The sequence below is a fragment of the Symphalangus syndactylus genome, chromosome 12 (genome assembly GCF_028878055.3).
Source record: "Symphalangus syndactylus isolate Jambi chromosome 12, NHGRI_mSymSyn1-v2.1_pri, whole genome shotgun sequence".
Taxonomy (NCBI): Eukaryota; Metazoa; Chordata; class Mammalia; order Primates; family Hylobatidae; genus Symphalangus; species Symphalangus syndactylus.
In genome coordinates this window covers 101,430,548-101,450,627 of record NC_072441.2, presented here as the reverse complement: position 1 = coordinate 101,450,627, position 20,080 = coordinate 101,430,548, and the positions used below count along the sequence as shown (strand labels likewise).

At 41.2% G+C, this 20,080-nt stretch overlaps 1 protein-coding gene across 6 annotated transcripts in view; it reads left to right on the top strand.

The window, feature by feature from the left end:
• TNFSF4 (TNF superfamily member 4) overlaps positions 1-20,080 on the top strand; it is a 307,507-nt gene that overhangs the window by 69,305 nt on the left and 218,122 nt on the right. For 2 of the 6 annotated variants that reach the window (XM_063627390.1, XM_063627388.1), the window contains 2 exons: positions 5,020-5,150; positions 5,329-5,492. The exons of the other annotated variants lie outside the window; for them this stretch is intronic. In XM_063627390.1, the coding sequence (XP_063483460.1) occupies positions 5,475-5,492 (18 nt within the window). In that variant the 5' untranslated portion in view covers positions 5,020-5,150; positions 5,329-5,474. The remainder of the gene's footprint in view (positions 1-5,019; positions 5,151-5,328; positions 5,493-20,080) is intronic. 6 annotated transcript variants of the gene reach the window in all.

The following is a 20,080-nucleotide window of genomic DNA, read 5'->3' as shown; positions in this document are numbered from 1 at the left end:
CTCAATGTATAGAGCTAGGACACACACACACGCACACATACACACACACACACCCATTTACATCTAGTTTTATATCTGTATATACAGGAAAGCATGAATTCATGCTGCTATTGATGATTTTAATCTAACAGCAGCACAGATTCATTCTAGTTTTCACTTTCCAGATTTGTAACTTTTTTTGGTTTTTTGAGGCAGAGTCTTGCTCTGTCACCCGGGCTGGAGTGCAGTGGTGTGATCTCGGCTCATTGCAACCTCCACTTTCTGGGCTCAAGCGATTATTCTACCTCAGCCTCCTGAGTAGCTGGGATTACAGGTGTGTGCGACCATACCCGACAAATTTTTATACTTTTTATGGAGACGGGGTTTCGTCTTATCGCCCAGGGTGGTCTCAAGTGATTTGCCCACCTCGGCATCCCAAAGTGCTGGGATTATAGGTGTGAGCCACTGTGCCTGGCCAGATTTGTAACTTCTTTTTCTGACTGTGAGAAGCTGGTTACCTTGATCTACCCTCAGGTTCTGACACTCCACACGGACTGTGCTAATATCCTCCTCATCCTACTTGGGCCCCAACACCCCATGCCAGGCTGTTTGGTCTGCTTTGCTCCCCTCCCACACCACCTGCCTCCCCAGTGGCCACCGCCTTTGCTCCCTGCACAGCCATCAGCCTTACTCCACTCAGGTGCCAGCAGTCTGCACTGAGTGATGCAGTCACCCTTCTCATCCTGCTGCTGCTGTAATATCCTGCCTTGCCATTGCTACTGTCTCCCCATCCCCCCAACTAGATTCCCCTTCTCACCCTGCTCAGAACCCAGTACCACCCAACAGGCCGCTGTCACTGTTCACTTTCACTTTCACCCCACAGCCACAGGCTCTCCATTCGGAAGCTCTCCATAATTACCTCTCAGGATTCCCACACCTGGGAATTCTCCCCAAGTCCCAGCTACTTTGATCAGCTCCTTCGAGTAACGTTTGGACCGATTCATTCAGGACAGGAGGCAGGAACACAGAGACTGTCGCAGGGCAGTCGCCCCACTGGGCACAACAGACACAGAGCCCAGGGCCCAGAGTACTTTTAGGGTCCACGACAATGTTTTAATATTAATTGCTTTTAAATTCTGAAGAAATAATGAATATAGTAATTAAGAACATCACAATGAATCCGGCCTGAATTATATTTATCTTTAAGACAATGTAAAATAAAAATTTTAATTTTTTTAATGGAAGAAAGGGTCCATGAAGGCAAAAGTGCCTAGGACTCATGGAAGTTATAATGCAACCCCGTAATGTCTTTGTTAGCTATGTAGGCCAAATTCCCTGCAGAGTTCCTGGAACATAGTAGGTATTTAATAATATTTGTGAAATAAGTAAATAAATAAGTGGTCAAGCACTGGGGCTTATATCTCTTGTTTTTCCTATGACAAACAAGAATACAGTAAATAATAATCAATGATGACCTGTTTACTCGAATGAGTGCTTTTTTTCCCCCAGTAGTTCAGAGCTATCCATATATTTATTTGTTCATTCAGATATTTATTGAGTGCCTACTATATGCCAGAGCCCTGCTTCCTTTTGAGTGTGTTTGTATGGTATTGCAGAATGTCCACCTCAGTTTTGGGAAAGCAGGGTGTGTCTACAAGAATATAGCCTGGAATTAACTTGCCAGTGTGAAAACTGATCTGGGCCCACCCTCCTTACCAGATAACTGAAATGTACAGGCCCCACAGGTGAGAAGTGGGTTGAGATCAAACTCTAGATCCAATAACACACACCCACGTGCCATGCAGCCTTTTCTGTCCTGTTGAGATAAGCTAACTCCATATTTCGCAGTATGAGTCACAGTTGAAAATGCCTACAACATCATAACTGGTTTAGTTCCTAGTTCTGTCAATTGCCTCTTAAACAATAATAAAATCAAATCCAATGCTCATGCTGGAAATTTGGATTTATCAATGAGGTACAATGTGAGATGCATGAGATGTTTGGAGCCAGAATTGTTTACCGTCTACTCTTTTTATGTAATCTTTGAAAACTTGACAACTTCATTGTGCTAATCTCATTTAATTTAAATGAGTTGTACATAATTCAGACAATGAATAAAGCTAAATTTACCTTGGTACTATGGAAAGGTACCTGGCAAACACATTAATAATGTGTGTATACATGATCCTATAAGGAATGTTTCATATACTTAAAGTAACATCCCACTTTCAAGTGCCCTCAAATATCTTGGCACAATGGTTTCCATGTGAGCCCTTAACAGGTTCTGGCTGAGGAATTGGTAAACTGTGACCTGTGGGCCAATTCCCGCATGCTGCCTGTTTATGTGGCCTGTGGACTAAGAATAGTTTTTACACTTTTAAGTGGTTGAAAAATAAAAGCCAAATCTGTTGTGATATGTGAAGATTATATTACAATCGAGTTGCAGTGCCTGTAAATAAAATTTTACTGGACCCCAGCTATACCCACTTTGTGTATTAGTGTGGCTGCTCTTGTTTTATGAAGGCAGAGTTGAGTAGTTGCAATGGATACCATATGGCCCACAAAGTCGAACATATTTGCAGTCTGGCCCTTTACCTTGGGACTTGCTGTTGGCTGTTTAGGTACTTGGGATATGTCAGTGAGCAAAACAGACAGAAATCTCTGCCCACAGGAAACTTACATTTAATAGGGGAAGATAGGCAATGAACATAAGTAAATTATATATAGCATGTTAGAATGTGATAAATGTGATGCAAAAAAATAGAGCAGAGTAAAATGCATAGGGGTTTTGGGGAAAGAAGGAAGATGTTATAGTTTAAAAGAGGGCAGTCAGGGCTGGTCGGGGTGGCTCACACTTGTAATCCCAGCACTTAGGAAGGCCGAGGCAGGTGGACCACTTGAGGTCAGGAGTTTGAGACCAGCCTGGCCAACATGGTGCAACCCTATCTCTACTAAAAATACAAAAATTAGCAGGGCATGGTGATGCATGCCTGTAATCCTAGCTACTTGGGAGGCTGAGGCAGGAGAATCGCTTGAACCTGGGAGTTCGAGGTTGGAGAGAGCTGAGATCGCACCACTGCACTCCAGCCTGGCGACAGAGCAAGTCTGTGTCCAAAAAAAAAAAAAAGATGGCAGTCAGGGATGGCCATATTGTAGAGGTGACATTTGAGCAAAGACTTGAAGTAGGTGAGGGCATGAGCCATGTGGGTGTCTGGGAAAAGCATCCCAGGCAGAGGAATAATTACAGTTCCTTATAGGGATGTTGTGTGGATTAACAAAATGATACATTTAACTAAGAATAGTACCTGGTACATGGTAAGTTCTAAAAAAGTAGTTATTTGTCTTAGCACAGCTGGCTGTAGGTGCTACTTTCCTCTCTGCAGCAGGCTGCTGCTCTGAGTTACTCCCTGTGGGTGATTCCATGGGGGTCCTGATATCTTAGCTTTATGTGTCCCAGGATTAGCTATCATCCCTGGGGCTTAGCTCTCAGGGACAGAGTTGTCCCTAGAGAATCATGGTCCCAGGAGATATCATATCTGTGGTCTGCATAGTTATACAGATTCTAAGAGTTTGTCACCACATGCAAGGCAAAGGGATTTGCCCCATTATCACACAATAAGTCAGCAATGGAGCTTCAATAGACATGGGGTCACAGTCTCTTGCTTCCATATCTAGTGCTCTGTGTTCCTGGACTGCATTCCACGCTCTGCAATGAGCCTGTCCTTATACATCTTATTTCCTCCAATAGATTTTCAGGTCTCTTTGTGCCGGTATCATGTCTTATTCATTTATATTTCCCCCTTCAGGCACTAAACAAACATAAAATGAAAAAATGAGAACTCTCCTTTTTTTTTTTTTTTTTTTTTTGAGACAGAGTCTCACTCTGTCGCCCAGGCTGGAGTGCAGTGGTGTGATCTCAGCTCACTGCAACCTCTGCCTCCCAGGTTCAAGCGATTCTCCTGCCTCAGCCTCCCAAGTAGCTGGGATTACAGGCACCCGCCACCACGTCCTGCTAATTTTTGTATTTTTAGTAGAGATGGGGTTTCACCATGTTGGCCAGGCTTGTCTTGACCTCCTGACCTCGTGATCCACCTGCCTTGGCCTCCCAAAATGCTGGGATTACAGGTGTGAACCACCGCACCCAGCCGAAAACGCTTGAAAGACTACTCAGTTGAAAGACTACTCAGGGTTTTGTTTGATGATACCATTTCAAATCTCAATTGTTATGTATGTAGATCTGTCAGAAAATGTCAGTGTGGAATTGATTGTCCTCTGTTCCCTGTGCTTACATAAAGCATGGGGAGTTAAATTGTCCTACAAATTAGGGAGCTTCTAGAAAAGACCCAGACACTTACATTTTCAAACTCCTTTATGTTGCAAAGCTCCTGGAGCATAAAAATGCATCTATGTGTTTGGGCCTTGATGGTCTCTGCTGGCTAGCAGTAGCATCAGGCTGCTAGATAACAGATGGCATTTCTAGGGGGAAAAAATGGCCAGATGATGCCAGACAAACACTCAGGTATCCTTTGGCCTAGTCTGGAGTGTTCCTCAAAATGTGGTCCCTGGACCAGCAGCCTCAGTAATCACCTGAAAACTTGTTAGCAATGCAAATTCTTGGGCCAGGTGTGGTGGCTCATGCCTGTACTCCCAGCACTTTGGGAGGCTGAGGCTGGAGGGTCACTTGAGCACAGGAGTTTGAGATTAGCCTGGGCAACATAGGGAGATACCATCTCTACAAAAAATAAAAAATTAGCTGGGCATTGTGGTGAGCACCTGTGGTCCCAGCTACTCAGGCAGCTGAGGTTGGAGGATCGCTTGAGCCTGGGAGGTTGAGGCTGTGGTGAGCTGTGATTGTGCCACTGCACTCCAGCCTGGATGCAGAGTGAGACCCTGTCTCAAAAAGAAAAAAAAAAAGAAATGCAAATTCTTAGCCCTCACCTCAGACTCCCTGAATCAGAAACTCTGGGTATGAGGCTGAGGAGCCTACAAGCCCTCCAGGGGATTGTTTGAAAGCCAGTGGCTACTTTTCTGTCCTTACAGATTTCTGGCCAAAACTCATCCTTCTCTGCCATGTGCCTAAGCTATATGATGGGGTCATCAAGGAGCTTCATTTGCTGAACATGGTGATGACTTTGAAGCAGGATTGATGAGAAATAGTGCTCTGGGGAAAGGTGAGATTTGTACCCCTTTTCCAGTTGGCTTAATACATTCCATCTGACTGATGAAGGTGGGATATGTGTCAGTGCGGAGCATGGCCCAGGGCATATTACAAAATTAGGTCAGGTGTGGAAATAAAGGGAACTTCAAAATCTGAAATTATTACCTCTGGTTGGGTTTCGGTTGTGGCAGGATGTATACGCAAGCTGGGCTGTGACAGGAACAGTATGGAGTCCCAGAAGCTCTACTCTGGTTTGTGAAGGCTGAGATTTGAAAAATCCTCTTGCAAAGCACAGAAGGCCAAGTAATAGCAGGTGAAGTGGCTTCTCCAGGGTCCTATGGCAAATCAGCCTATGGTAAGTACAGGTATTATTATTCCTGCCTCTCAGGATTGCAGATGTGGTGTACCTTTGGCTGAGGTGTGGGAAGAATAATTTAGGAATGCATCTTTGACCTAGGGTAAAAGAATTGACATTTATTTGCCCCCAACCTGCTCCCAATAGGAAGTTTCTGAGCATAAAAAAAGAAGCTTAGGATTTGAGGCCAATGGTTAAAAATATCCTTGTAAAGAAGCCATGAATTTTGAAGACATATTAACAACACAAGTGCAAATGGACAATAAGAAACTGACAGAGAGCTCTAGCTGCCACAAACTTTACACTGGCCACATAACAAGGCAAAAATAAGGATGATCTAATGTCTGACAAGCCATTGACCATAAAATAGGACATTAGCAGCATTTTTCAACAAATGGACTTCTTATTAATGACAAGCCTTTCCCAAATATATAGTTGTATTAACCTGAGTTCTCCAGACATATATGTATACGTGTGTATATATGTATGTATATGGGTGTGTGTGTGTGTGTGTGTGTGTGTGTGGAATTATGTGACTGTGGAGGCTGAGAGGCTTCATGATCTGCTGTCTGCTAGCTTGAGATACAGAACAAGCCAGTGGTATAGTTCACTCTGAGTCTTGAGGCCTAAGAAGGGGAGATGATGGTGTAAGTCTCAGACCAAGGGCAGGAGAAAACAGATGTTCCATCTCAAGTGGCCAGGCAGAAGGAGTGAGTTCTTCCTTTTTCCACCTTTAGTTTTTATCGTGTCCTCAACAGACTGGGTGATGTCATTCCTTATTGGGGAGGACAGTCTGCAGATCCAAATGCCCATTTCATCTGTAAACACCTTGACAGACACACTCACAAATAATCTTTGGCCAAATATCTGAGCTTCTGTGATCCAGCCAAGTTGACACATAAAATTAACCATCACAAGTCCACCCCTTGCCAACTTGATACCCATACGTGCCTCCTGAAACCATACTTAACCTCCCAATAAAGACAATAACAACTTCATAATTCCACATGATATTACTATCCTGTATACAACAAATGTATAACCCTTTTCCCAGAAGAGGAGTTAAAGCACCTGAGTGAGGTTTACCCTTCTTGAAATCTTAAACACTACGATGTAAAATTAACAAAACTTAAATACTATGATAAAACAATACATTTTATGTTATATAATAAGGACGTAAGAGAGGAAAGAAAGCAAATACATATGTATATATATGCACATACACAATTGTATTCATAACAAAATAAGGAGGAAATCATTACAATCAGAGTTCTTGTTTCTGTAAGTAGTCATGTGGTCATTCCTGGCATTTGTAACTACTTTCTATCACTACTTATTCATACTGCCTTTGCCTTCAGCAAGTTTCTCAGTTGGCTGTGATTCTTTTCCTGGTGAAGTGACCCCAACTTCGTTACTGAGGGATCTGGGCCATTAGTAGTTCTGTCTGGACTGTGCTGTAGTTCTCCACTGACCTAATCACAGGGCAGAGTAATAATAAGAGATGCCCCCAGGGATCTCCTGTATGAGAGATATACTCTTCCTTACTCTATTGTGAGTAGTAGTTCAATTTCCCTTGGGAGTAAAGATCAATCACCCCAGTCAGCAAAGGAACTCCCTTTTTTTGTCTGTTGATTCAGAGGCATGAAGAGCCCAAAGTGGCCAGGTGGCAGTTTTAATTTCCAATTCGATGGGACCATTGTTGTTCATTGTCTCCTGGTTGAAGCATTTCTCCTTTTGAAATTAAGACCTCTAGGCAGGCAGAACATCAAGTTGAAGGAACAGGAAGGAAACATTTTACTGATGTAACTGGAGTAACAATAAGAGTTGCCACTCCTGTTCCTATCCTTTGATTCCTGGACCTGTGAATCCTGGCTATGGGAGAAACAGCACTATCTATTACTTGCTGATTCAGAGCATATATAGTTTTCTGGGGGAGTCTTGCTCAACTCTGCAAATATTGCCACCTAACTGGTGCTATAATTGAGTCTTCAAAAGACCATTCCAATATTCTGTCAAATCAGCTGCTTCAGGATGATAGAAAACATGGTAAGACAAGTGAATTCCATGCTACACTTTATTTGCTGTGAAGTGAGTTCTTTGATCAGAAAAATGCTGTGTGAAATGCCATGACAGTGGATAAGGCATTCTGTAAGCTTATGGATGGTAGTTCTGGCAAAAGCATTGTGTTCAGGGAACACAAATCTGCATCCAGAGTGTCTATTCCAGTAAGAACAAAACACTGCCCCTTCCATGATGGAAGCCATCCAGTGTAATCAGTCTGCCACCAGGTAGCTATCTGATCACCTTGGGGAATGGTGCCATAATGGGAACTCAATGTGAGTCTCTGCTGCTGGCATATTGGACACTCAGTGGTAGCTGTAGCCAGGTCAGTGTTGATGAGCGGAAGTCCATGTTGCTGAGTCTTTGCATAACCTCTATGCCTGCCACCATGGCCACCTTGTTTATGAGCCCATTGGGTGATGACGGGTGGTTGGTGAAAGAGGCTGACTGGTATCCACAGAACAGGTCACCCTGTCCATTTGATTATTAAAATACTCCTCTGCTGTGGTCACCCTTTGGTGAACATTCACATGGGACACAAATATGCTCACATTTTTTTTGGTTCATACAGAGAGGTCTGTTCACAGACTGCTTCTTTAAATTTCTTTGTCATCAATTTTCTAACATGTTTTTTCCAAGTCAGTGACCTGCCAGCTAAACCAGTGGCCATAGATCATGAATTAATGTATACTTCTATGTCTGGCCATTCCTCCTCCCAAGCAAAGTGGACAGCGAGTTGCATTGCTTGAAATTCTGCCCACTGAGACTATTTCCCTTCACCACTATCCTTCACAGATGTTCCAGAAAGGAGATGTAGTGCTGCAGCTGTTCACTTTTGGTTGGTGCCTGTGTATTATGCAGAATCATCAGTAAACAGTTCTGGGTCTTCTCCTCTTCCTAGGGAACTTTGCATGAGGATATAGGTGCAGGTTGGGAGAGGGCAGTAGAGCAGGGGTGAGGACCATGGATATTTGGCCATTTCTTCATATTACTTACTTGTGCCTCAGGGCCTGTTCAGACCCAGTCCCATACACATCACTCCCATTTGGTGATGGAGTGCTGCTGTGTACACCCAACTTTATGGCTTGGTGGGTCAGATAACACTTCATGATGTGCAGCTCAGGCTACATGGTAATTTGGTCACCCACAGTAAAGTGTTCAGCCTTGACTAAGGCTCAGTAGGAAGCCAAGAGCTTTCTCAACAAGGCAGAAGTCATCTGTGCAGGACTGCAGGGCTTTACTTCAAAATCTCAAGTGTTAATGGGTCTGGAGCAACACACCGAAATGAGAATATGTTGCCTCCAGAATCCAAAGAGGCCCAGTAGGCATTGTGCCTCTTTTTTGGTTGTATGAGGGGCCAGATGCAAGAATTTATCTTTCACTTTGCGAGGGATATTTGGATGTTTCCCATACCACTGTACCCCTAGAAATATCACTGAGGTAGGGCTGGGCACGGTGGCTCACGCCTGTAATCCCAGCACTTTGGGAGGCTGAGGCGGGCGGATCACGCGGTCAGGAGATCAAGACCATCCTGGCTAACACGGTGAAACCCCGTCTCTACTAAAAATACAAAAAAATTTAGCTGGGTGTGGTGGTGGGTGCCTGTAGTCCCAGCTACTCAGGAGGCTGAGGCAGGAGAATGGCATGAACCCGGGAGGCAGAACTTGCGGTAAGCCGAGATCATGCCACTGCACCCCAGCCTGGGTGACAGAGCGAGACTCTGTCTCAAAAAGAAAAAAAAAAGAAGAAGTAGCTGAGGTAGAAGGCCCTTGAATTTTTGTTGAATTTATTTTTCATCCTCTGACACACAAATGTTTTACCAATAAGCCTAGAGTAGAATCTACTTTTTGCTCACTAGGTCCTTAATGTAATGGATCAGTGTGATATCTTGTGAAAGAGGATGTCATCGGTGTAATGGATCAGTGAGATATCTTGTGGAAGGGAAGGTGCCATGATCTCTGAGAACTAAGTTATGTATGACAAAGGGCTGAAGAGAGACCAGACCCTTGAGGTTGGACAGTGAAGTTGTACTGATGACCTTGACTTAATAAAGCATACTGGTTTTGTTGGCCTTATGGACAGATATGGAGAATAAGGCATTTGGCAGATCAATATCTGCAAACCAGGTACCAGGAGATGTGTCAATTTGTTCTAGCAATGAAGCATATCTGTTATAGAAGCTATATTTGGAGTCACCACCTAGTTAAGCTTATGATAATCTGTGTCATTCCCCAAGACCCATCTGTCTTTTCACAGACCAAATAGGTGAGTCGAATGGGGATTCGGTGGGTACCACTACCCCTGCATCCTTGAAGTATCTTAATGGTGGTGCAAATCTCTGCAATTCCTCTGGGAAGGTTGTGTTGCTTTTGGTTTACTATTTTCCTAGGTAGTAAACCTAGGGAAAACTGGAAGCCTTTTCCAAATGGCTTCCATTTGATCTTTCCCACCAGGATAGCTCTCACTTCACAAGTCAGTGAACCGGTTTGTAGGTTCTGCCAGCTACTGACTATATCTGTTTCAATTATGCATTCCAAAACTGGGGAAATAACTATAGAATGGGTTCAGGGACCCACTGAAATAGTTCAGGGCCCACTCTGAGATGAACATGAGCTAAACTCCACTGATCACCTGACTTTCATAATCCACTACCCTGACTGGAGGGCCACAGTGACATTTTGGGTCTCCTAAGATTAGTGTCAGTTCAGAGCCAGGGTCCAGTAGTCCTGAAAAGGTCCAATTATTTCCTTTTCCCCAATGTACAGTTTCTTTGGAAAAAAGTCAAAGGTCCCTTTGGATAAGGTGGGGAGGTGTATTAATATAACTTTTAAGTAGTGAATAGGATCCTTCTTCAAGGGGACCTGATCTCCCCTTCATTCAAGGGGTTGTAAACGATCTCGTTTGGAAATTGATTGAAGGGCTTTGGCTCTCTGTTTTTATGATACAGGTTAGACTTTGTTCACTTAACCTAGAACTTTTCTGCTTATCCAGACCAAGTAAGAATTTACTAGGTTTACTACCTATTTTACTTCTAAAACACCGTAATCAGCCAGCCAATGCTATAGGTTTATATGTCAGACTATTTAGCTTGCTGCTGTGACACTGCTGTCCATGATGGTAACCACGTCTGCCTTGTCTTTGGCAGTTAAGTGTTGCTGCTTGGCCCCTGCCACCCAGGATCCAATTACTCTCACTGCATTTAATTCTTAACTCAGTGGCTGCAGCTTCCACTGTGAAGTGTGGCCTACAGAGAAGAGCAATCACAAGGCTTTTCAGGGATGCTAGGGCTCCTCTCACAAATTTATTTCTCACAGTATTAGTGAAAGGTCTATCTTCTGGACTCTCCCGGTGTGAAAGAGCAGGCCTTAAATGACAAATCCACTCTTAAGATTCCAATTTCCCTAAACCCTTGAATCTCTTTCTCTACATTATACCAATGCAGGTGTGATATATAAATTCACTCACTGTGGGCCAACTTTTGGTCCATGTTTCAGCCGATCAGTCAATAAAAATGTAGAGCCCTTTCTAATTCCTTGAGCTCAACATTTAATGCAGAATTTCTGCTTAGTGAGCCATATCAATAAACTTGATTGGATTAAACTTTATGTTCTTTCCACCATTTGCCCAAACCTTATTTTTTTGTATTGAGGCAGGGTCTCACTCTGTTGCCCAGGCTGGAGTGCAGTGGCATGAACATAGCCTACTGCAGCCTTGACCTCCTAGGCTGGGTTGATCCTTCTGCCTCAGCCTCCAGAGTAGCTGGGACCACAGGTGTGCATCATCATGCTGGCTAATTTTTAAAATTTTTTCATAGAGATGGGGTCTCACTTTGTTGCCCAGCCTGGTCTCGCATTCCTGGGCTCAAGTGATCCTTCTACATCGGCCTCCCAGAGTGCTGGGATTACAGGTGTGAGCCACCATGCTTGGCTCCAAACTTTAATATGCATTTCCACTTTTGTTCCCTGGATTTATGACTGTATAAATGAGAAAACTCAAGTAGTTGTTTTGGAGTGTAGCACACCTCCTCTTGGGTCCCACTTTGTACCTCACCTTTCAGGGCCTGCTGGGACAAATGTAGTTACAGGTATAGAAACAAAGAGAGGTGGTGAGGGTGGGTCCTGAGGTGAATCAGCAGCCTTGCAAGGCAGTTGCGTGGAGTGGGGGCATGACAACTTCCTAGGAAATTCAGGGTTAATCCCTTTGAATGGGGTGGAGAGGCCACTCCCTCTGGGGGTGGGTAAGTGCTACCACTGGTTGTTGGGAGGCCACTTGTACTGTGGGTGGGAAGGCTGTTCTGCTGTGGGATGGGGGAGCCTCTTCTACTGGCAAAGAAAACTACCAGAATTTAGGAACTCAATGTTCCTAGCATCATCAAAGTTTTCTCACCTGTCCCCATCCCAATTTATCAGATTCTATACTTTCCTAGTTTATGTCCTCACTTTAACAGTAGACACCCTGTGAGGCTAGGAGTTTAACTTGTGTTGTATTTCAGCCAGTTGCAAGATGAGATTCTGTTTTTGATTTTCAGCAATCTTAGCTCTTTGGCTCTAGGAAATAATGGCTTCCTTAAGGGCACACATAGAAGCCTTTAGGTCATTTATGCAGTGCTCAAGCTGAGAGTTCAAATTCCTGAATTCATCCTTTTCTTACACCATTTTGGTCAGCAATATTAGGTGTAAACAGCCAACCTCATTAGAGTCACCAGTTTTCCCAAAATTTTCCTCTCTCTCTCTCCATATATATATATATTGTATACACAGTCACCACATTTTTTGATGCTTATAAGTGGTTGACTAGGAGTATCCAATGCAGATATTTTGTGTATCTCTATTGCCAGAGTATGCCATGAATTATCAGTGCTCTCTTTACTACTGAAAATAGTCATTAATATCTTCAAATCTAATCAAATTAGGGAGCCAATTCCAGAACCCTGGAACCAATTCAGAAAATTCATCTGTAGCATTTTGTTCCCTTAGAACCAATCTCAGAAACAAACAAAATCTATATTAGTTAGGGTTCTCCAGAGAAACAGAATATGTCTTTATATCTATCTATCTATCTATCTATCTATCTATCTATCTATCTATCTATCATCTATCTATATGTGCCTTCTATCTATTATCTATCTATCTGTCTATCTACTATCTATCTATCTATCTCTATCTAAATATAAAAGATTTATTGGGAGGAATTGGCTCACATGATTGTGGAGGGTGAGTAGTCCCATGATCTGCTATGTGCAAGCTACAGACCTAGGACAAAGGCTGGAGGTAGCAAAGGACCTTGAAAGGGATAAGTTCAGAGGCCAGGAAAGCCAGTGGTGTAATAGAATCTGCATCTGAAGAAGACCTGAGAAGCAGAGGAAATAATATTGTAAGTCTCTGACCAAGGGCAGGAGAAAACGGATGTTCTAGCTCAAGCAGTCAGGCAGAAGGGGTGAATTCTCCCTTCTTCAACCTTTTGTTTTATTCATGCCCTCAACAGATTGGACAATGCCAATCCTCATTTGGGAAGACAATCTGCTTTACTTAGTCCACAGATTCAAATGCTAATCTCATCTGTAAATACTCTCACAGGCATACCCAGAAATAATGTTTAGCTGAATATCTGGGCACCCTGTATCCAGTCAAGTTGACACATAAAATTGACAATAACAATAAAGTATCTGGAAATATAAAGCAAGAATAGCATGAGGCCAGCTTGATTAGCAAGACCCTTGACAACAGGTGCTTAGAACATGAAACAATCATTTCAACATTAAAGTCCTGCAGTCCTCAAGTCAGGATCAAGTCTTAACATTTCACTAAACTCATGAACATATTTTTAGAATTGATTAGTTAGTTTTTTTTTTGTTTGTTTGTTTGTTTTTTTTTTTTTTTTTTTTTTAAGATGGAGTTTTGCTATGTTTCCAGGCTGGCCTTGAGCTCCTGGTCTTAAGGGATCCTACCACCTCAGCCTCTTGAGCACATGGGACTACAGTCATGCACCACTGTGCCTGGATTTAAATTTCTTGCTTGTAATATCAAAAGACAAAAAGTTATACACCATGGATAAAAAGCATATCCTTCTTGCTGAAATAATGCAGATATAAATGGCTAAAATAATAATTCAAAGGAAAACGGCATGAAATTAAATAAAACATTTTTTCTTTGTCAGGAAATAATATTGGAAAATATTGCCAAATGTCCTGTGAAGAAACAATAATGATGGCAAGTTATGCAGTATAGGATGCTTATTGTATCATTGAAAGTACAGATGTTTCTCACATGTCTCAGCTAATAGCACATTCTAGATTTAGTGTCCGTAGTGGATCACAGGAAGAACTGCATTTGAAAGTGAACCACTACAGGAAGGATATACAGATAGCCTCAATTGTAAATGATTTACTTAAAATCATCATGCAATGGGAAAACTGTATAATCTATAGCATTTTTTATCTTCTTTGGATGAATTCTAAGAAATGCTCTTGTGATCTCATCTATTATACTACAGAACTTTACACCACAGTGCAGCAGAATCTCAAGGTGCCAGCTGTGAGCTCCCAGGAACAAATAGTTGAACTTGTGTTCCCAGTTAAGGGGTTTGGACCTGACCATGGGGGTACATGGATCAGATTTGTGATTTGGGATGGTCATAGGCTGGAAGTGGCAAAGGGTGAAAGGAGCAAGTTCAGAGGCAAGGAGACAGTTGTGAGGCAGGGCAGATGAGCTGAGCGGATGATGGATTCCTGAACTAGGGATGTGGCAGATAACAAAGTATGCTGAGTGAGGGTGAGAAAATGTCAGGAGTGACTCACATGTTTCTGGCAGTGAGTTAGGAAGCAAGGACATTTGAAGTAGATTTCTGGGATACACATAGAAGGCAGAATGAGCTTTCAGCAGAATTTTTGTCTTGCAGCTCCTTTTCTGTATTTTGTTCCCACATCTGAGTATCCTTTTCCACACATTTTAGGAGCTTGGTGCCCTCATCCACGTCTCTGGCTATTCAGCCCTTCCATTCCTACCCAAGCCTAGACGTAGGTCCCCACTCCACCTCGATTCCTTCAGTGCTCACATCTCTCTTGTGTCCTTTTGTCCCCCACCCTACCAACCAGACATTCATTCCCTTTAGGCTCTGGGTTAGGAAAATAAAATGGTGTGGAGACAGAATATTCCAAAATTTATGGCCTTGTGCGCTTCCATTTCAATAATTTTATTTGGAGTAAAATCCCCTTTAAGGAGTTTTAATGGCAATTCATCAGTGTTTTATATCTATAGCTGGAAATTGTAGATGGTATAGTAATTTTTAAATATTATACTAAATATAAGGCTTTTCCTTCTAACTTTACTAATCTGTTTTCTATCCAAATTGCCTGATTTAGTGATTATAGATGGTCTTTTCTAATATTGTTTGTCTAATCTGAAGAAAGTCCGACATTTTGCCTTCTAAAATGCCAAGAATAAGTTTCTCGAGAAAGATATATATTCTCCTCAAAGGACTTATCTAAAGTCCTTTGGCATCATTTCTCAGTAAATGTATGCTCAATGAGTAGCAATGAATAAATGAATAGATTCTTGGGACTTAAGCTGTTAGTAATAGAAATAATAGTTACCAGTTGGTGAATGCCAGGCAGCCTACTATAATTTACATCTATTACTTCTAATCCTAAAAATAATGATGTAATGCAGAGAGTTGTTTGGGGGTAGGGATAGGGCTCTACAATCATTTTTTCCCTTTTTGTTTTCTGGGTTTCTTTCTTCAAACTGACTGTAGTAAAACTTGGTTTGGTTGTGCAAGAAGAGTACTGTGTTTATTCACATTTATTAACATTTGGAAATATTTTTATGTAAAACATTTAATACTTAAACTAATTCTATGAGATAGGCATTAACCCTCACTTGATAGAAGAGGAAATGGGGGCCCACAGGGTTAACAAGTTAGAGACAGAGCTGCTAGTAGAGTGCAGGCCTTTCGACTCTGAGGTGACATTGAGTTAGAACTCCATTTGTCACCTGACTCCCATAGGCCTTTGCTCAGACTGGCATATTCTAAAGTGGTATTATGGGTTTCAGGAATTAGTATTATCTCAGGGTTTGTAGCCAATATTCCCCAAAGGTTTAAGGATATTTTTCAGATAAATGCTTGTAGGTCCATTTGGGTAACTTATGGAATTTAAAGGTCATGATGATTGAGCATTCTGGCCTACGTGAAGTGTTTATTTACAAGGCCCTGCTTTTTATTTTTGTAATAAAAATCACCTTAAAACCTCTCAGTTTTGTCCTTGAAGGCTCCATGGTCTATAAGCCAGAGTTAGAGATCTCTGAGTGTCAGGCCACGATTGATTTCTACATATATTTCATGGTAATTGCTAGTTATCCTCAACTCCATTTAGAGGTTAGTTTAGACTGTCCAGCTGGCAGAGTGGCAGGGTTAGACTGATTTAGATTGAGGAGGAATCAGAAATGTAGGAAGAGGGAGATAAAACTGACTTTCTCAGGGAGTGGGAGGAGAGGAAGATGATTTACTAGTTCAAGACCAAGTATGAACAGGGTCACAGTGGATTCAGTGTCAGTCTAAGATCTCCTAAGGCATTTAAGGGGGATGGGAACTAGTCTTGAGAATATAGGGCTGAGCCAATATTGGAAAAACTTTTTTTTTTTTTTTTTTTTTGCTTTCTAAGGAAGGTAGACTATGCTAATGGGAAAGCCATACATATGATGAATTTGTATATATTCATTTGGAAATAATCAGAGAGAGAGCCAATCTAGTGTGCATGAAAGAGAGAAAGAGAGAGAAAGAAAGAGAGAAATTTGAAGCTGGAGATGGGGATGCATATGGACATGGAGAGAGAGAAGGAGGGGAACATAAAGTGGGGTGCTGCATAGGGGAAGGACCAGAGGAAGAATGCGCTGATGGCATGATTGTCTGAAGGCTGAGAATAGAAATGTTGAATACAGATTTTTAACATGTCTGCTGTAGTTATGCACACTTACTAAGCAAGAGGAAAACATGACCAGTTTTGTAATTTATAGTTTTTCATAAAAGAAGAATGTTGAAGGCTGGGTGCAGTGGCTCACACCTGTAATCCCAGCACTTTGGGAGGCTGAGGCAGGAGGATCACCTGAGTTCAGGATTTCGAGACCAGCCTGGCCAACATGGTGAAACCCTGTCTCTACTAAAAATACAAAAATTAGCCTGGAGTGGTGGCAGGCACCTGTAATTCCAGCTACTCGAGAGGCTGAGGCAGGAGAATCGCTTGAACCCAGGAGGCAGGTGTTGCAGTGAGCCGATATTGCACCATTGCATTCCCGCCTGGGCAACAAAAGCAAAACTCTATCTCAAAAAAAAAAAAAAAAGAATGTTGAAATTAAGTTGCTAATAATACAGTTGATAAGGTATTCTGTCTTTCCACTTGCTTACAAAGTTGAAGAAATGCAATGATTTAGGTTTGAGAAGAGGAAATAATTTGGAGGATAAATTTGGTTTTGTCTTAGGTGACCTACACTTGAACAGCAAAGAATAATGAGTACTTCCATTTCATGCAATATGGTGGACTAGAGTATCCATTACCTCTTCCAGTGCAAAACACCCAGAAATGCCAAAGTACAAGTATTCTTTTCAATGCATATTTGAATTTATATGAAAGAAAGGAAAAATCCCAGGGCCAAAACTTGAGGGTAAAATGAAAACTTGGAAAGGTTGTAGGTCTTAAATGCTTGGGGTTTAACGGCTTTATAAGGCCTTAGGTTCAGTGGAAATGAAATTGAGATGCCAATGCATAGAGACCTACAAAGGCAGCAACAGTAGTGAACAGGGAGAACTAGAAAATGACTACTTTTGGCTGGACACTGACCTGAAGAAAAGTGTTTCTTAATGAATGAATACTATACTATAGTACCAGTCTCACATGATTTTGAGGTTCATATTTGTATTGTCCACATGCTCTAATAACATCCAAACCAAGAAATTACCATACATGTAAATCTTTGGATATCTGCTAGTAGCATATGCAAAATCTCTCTGGAAGGACTTACCCTTAAACCAGGCCCTACAAAACATCCACAGAATTAATTGCTAGGAATTTCAGATATTGAGATTATTCAAGTCTTTAAAATAGCTATGTTCAAATGAATAAATTTATCAATGAAGGAATAAAAAAAGAGAAACAAAGCTCAACAAATAGAAGAAGCTAGGTAGATTTGAAAAAAGAATCAAATAGAACTTCTAGAACAATATAGTAGTCACTGAGATTAGAAACTCAAAGGAAGACTTATGGAGCAGATTAGATGCAGCTAAAAAGAGAATCAGCAACTTAGAAAGTTAAAATCAGTAAGTTAGAAAGTTTATGAATAAAGAAGAGTGCACCAGACATAGTTAAAAAGAGATTCTTTCTTTGGATAAAGGAATACATCTTTTTGGGTTATATTGGACTAGAAGATCTTCATTCTGTAAGGTGACTTTTATACGTTTCTGTTCTGATCCATGCTATGTTATAAAGTCAGGCTTGCTTGTATGTTTTTGTATATGTGTATGTGGAGGCCCTTCACTGCAACTCTCATATATAGATGACAAAAATGGGAGATCTCATTTGTGGGGGATCTCAGAGGAATAACAAGAAAGAAAAAAAGGAAAAAAATAATGAGAATGGACTTCAGACTCTGAAAGAAGAGAGAATTATTTAGATATTTAATACATTTAGAACTATTTTATGAGCTCAAAGATAAAGTGATGTTAAGAAGAGTTAAAAATGAAATTTTCTGGTAGTCATAGACATGATATTGATTTCTCTTACCCTGTCATTGGCTGCTAGATATCTAAATAAATGTGGGTGTCCTGAATGCCTCAGTGATATCTGGAAGGGAAAACATGCAGCATGTTTTCAAGAGTGTACAGCAAAAGGAAGAGTTGGAAAGTGTAATTAAATGATGATAGCTTTAGTTTTTCCTATTTTAAAATTCTCAGTTAGTGTACATAATACACTACCATTTGTAAAAAGAAAAAATATGTAATGCACATAATTATATATGCACATAACATACAGGGGACTGGTAACAGTGGTTGCCTCTAAAGAGAGAAACTATATGCCTAGGGGACAGTTAGGAATGGGAGAGAGACTTATTTCTCACTGTATGTCAGTAGTTCTGAAACTTTTTAGTTTTGGGGCTCCTTTAACTCTTAAGAGTCACTAAAGAGCCCCAAGAATTTTTGTTTATGTGAGTAAAATTCCTATCAATATTTACTGTATTAGAAATTAACACAGAAATCTGAAAAATATGTATTTACAGATTCATTAAAAAATAGCAATAATAAGCCCATTATTTGTTAACATAACATTTTACATGAAAAATAACTATATTTTGTAAAACAAATACTAGTGAAAAGAGTGGCATTGTTTGACATTTTTATAAATCTCTTTAATGTCTGGATTAGGAGAGACAGCTGGATCCTCATATTTGCTGCTGCATCCAGTCCGTTGTGGTATCACACATCATGGTGCCTCTGAAGAACACTATTGTGCAATTTTGACAGAATTAGAGTGAAAAAGGCAAATAGCATCTTAGCCTTATTATGGACATACTTTCATCTTGTGGACCCATGGAAAGGGTCTTGGGAACCCTGTGAGGGCCCTGGACTATACTTTTAGAAATGTTGCTGTATAAAATCTGTTTGAATTCTATACCTTGTGCATGGGCCACTGTGTCAAAAATACATGCAAAGTACATAGACGCAAACATACATAACCTGCGTATACGTATATAAATGGACACATTTAAAGGTGCTCTCTTCCAGGCTTTCTGCAGGCAATGTCAAATGCATCTACTCATTTTCTACTCACTTTGACTTACATGAAGTGGCTAGTGTCCCCACACCTACCAGAAAATTGGGGATAAAGGAGATGATGATGGTCATGATGATGATGATAACAACGTTAAGTTGTCATTTGCTATGTTTCTACTGTGTGCCAGTTGATTTATTAATATCACCTCGTTAAATCCTCAAATTAGTCCTGAGTGGTAGGCATTTTGATCCTCATTTTATACAATTGGAAACTCAGATCTGAAGGGGTAAATAATATGCTCATGACGACATAGCTGGGAAGTGATTGAACGAGGACTTGAATCTCTTCCCCTGTGGTCCCAGTCCCTGGTTTTCTCCATAAGTTGCCTCTTTAAAGAATCTGTTTTAACACTGTTGATCTGAAAAAAATTAATCTACAGTATGATTAAATTGCTTAATTCTCTGTGGGAATTCGAGATTTTCTTATTCAGAGCATAAGAAATAATAATAATTTTTTCTTATGCACCTAATAATTGGAATGACAAGATTTAAATCAGAGAGGGAGAAGGGGATATGTACCAGGGTTGGGCCAAATTCCCCTCCCCCTACAGCTTGAAGGGGACATAACTGATAGCCTGGGGGTTCTTGTGGTCCCTTGGATATTTCTTTGCTTATTTCCTTATGGGTGGGGGAGATTAGAGGAGGCTTATCATTAATAAGAAGGGGAGCTATAGGGAGGCTAGGATATGGGGGTAAGCTGAGAGGTCCTC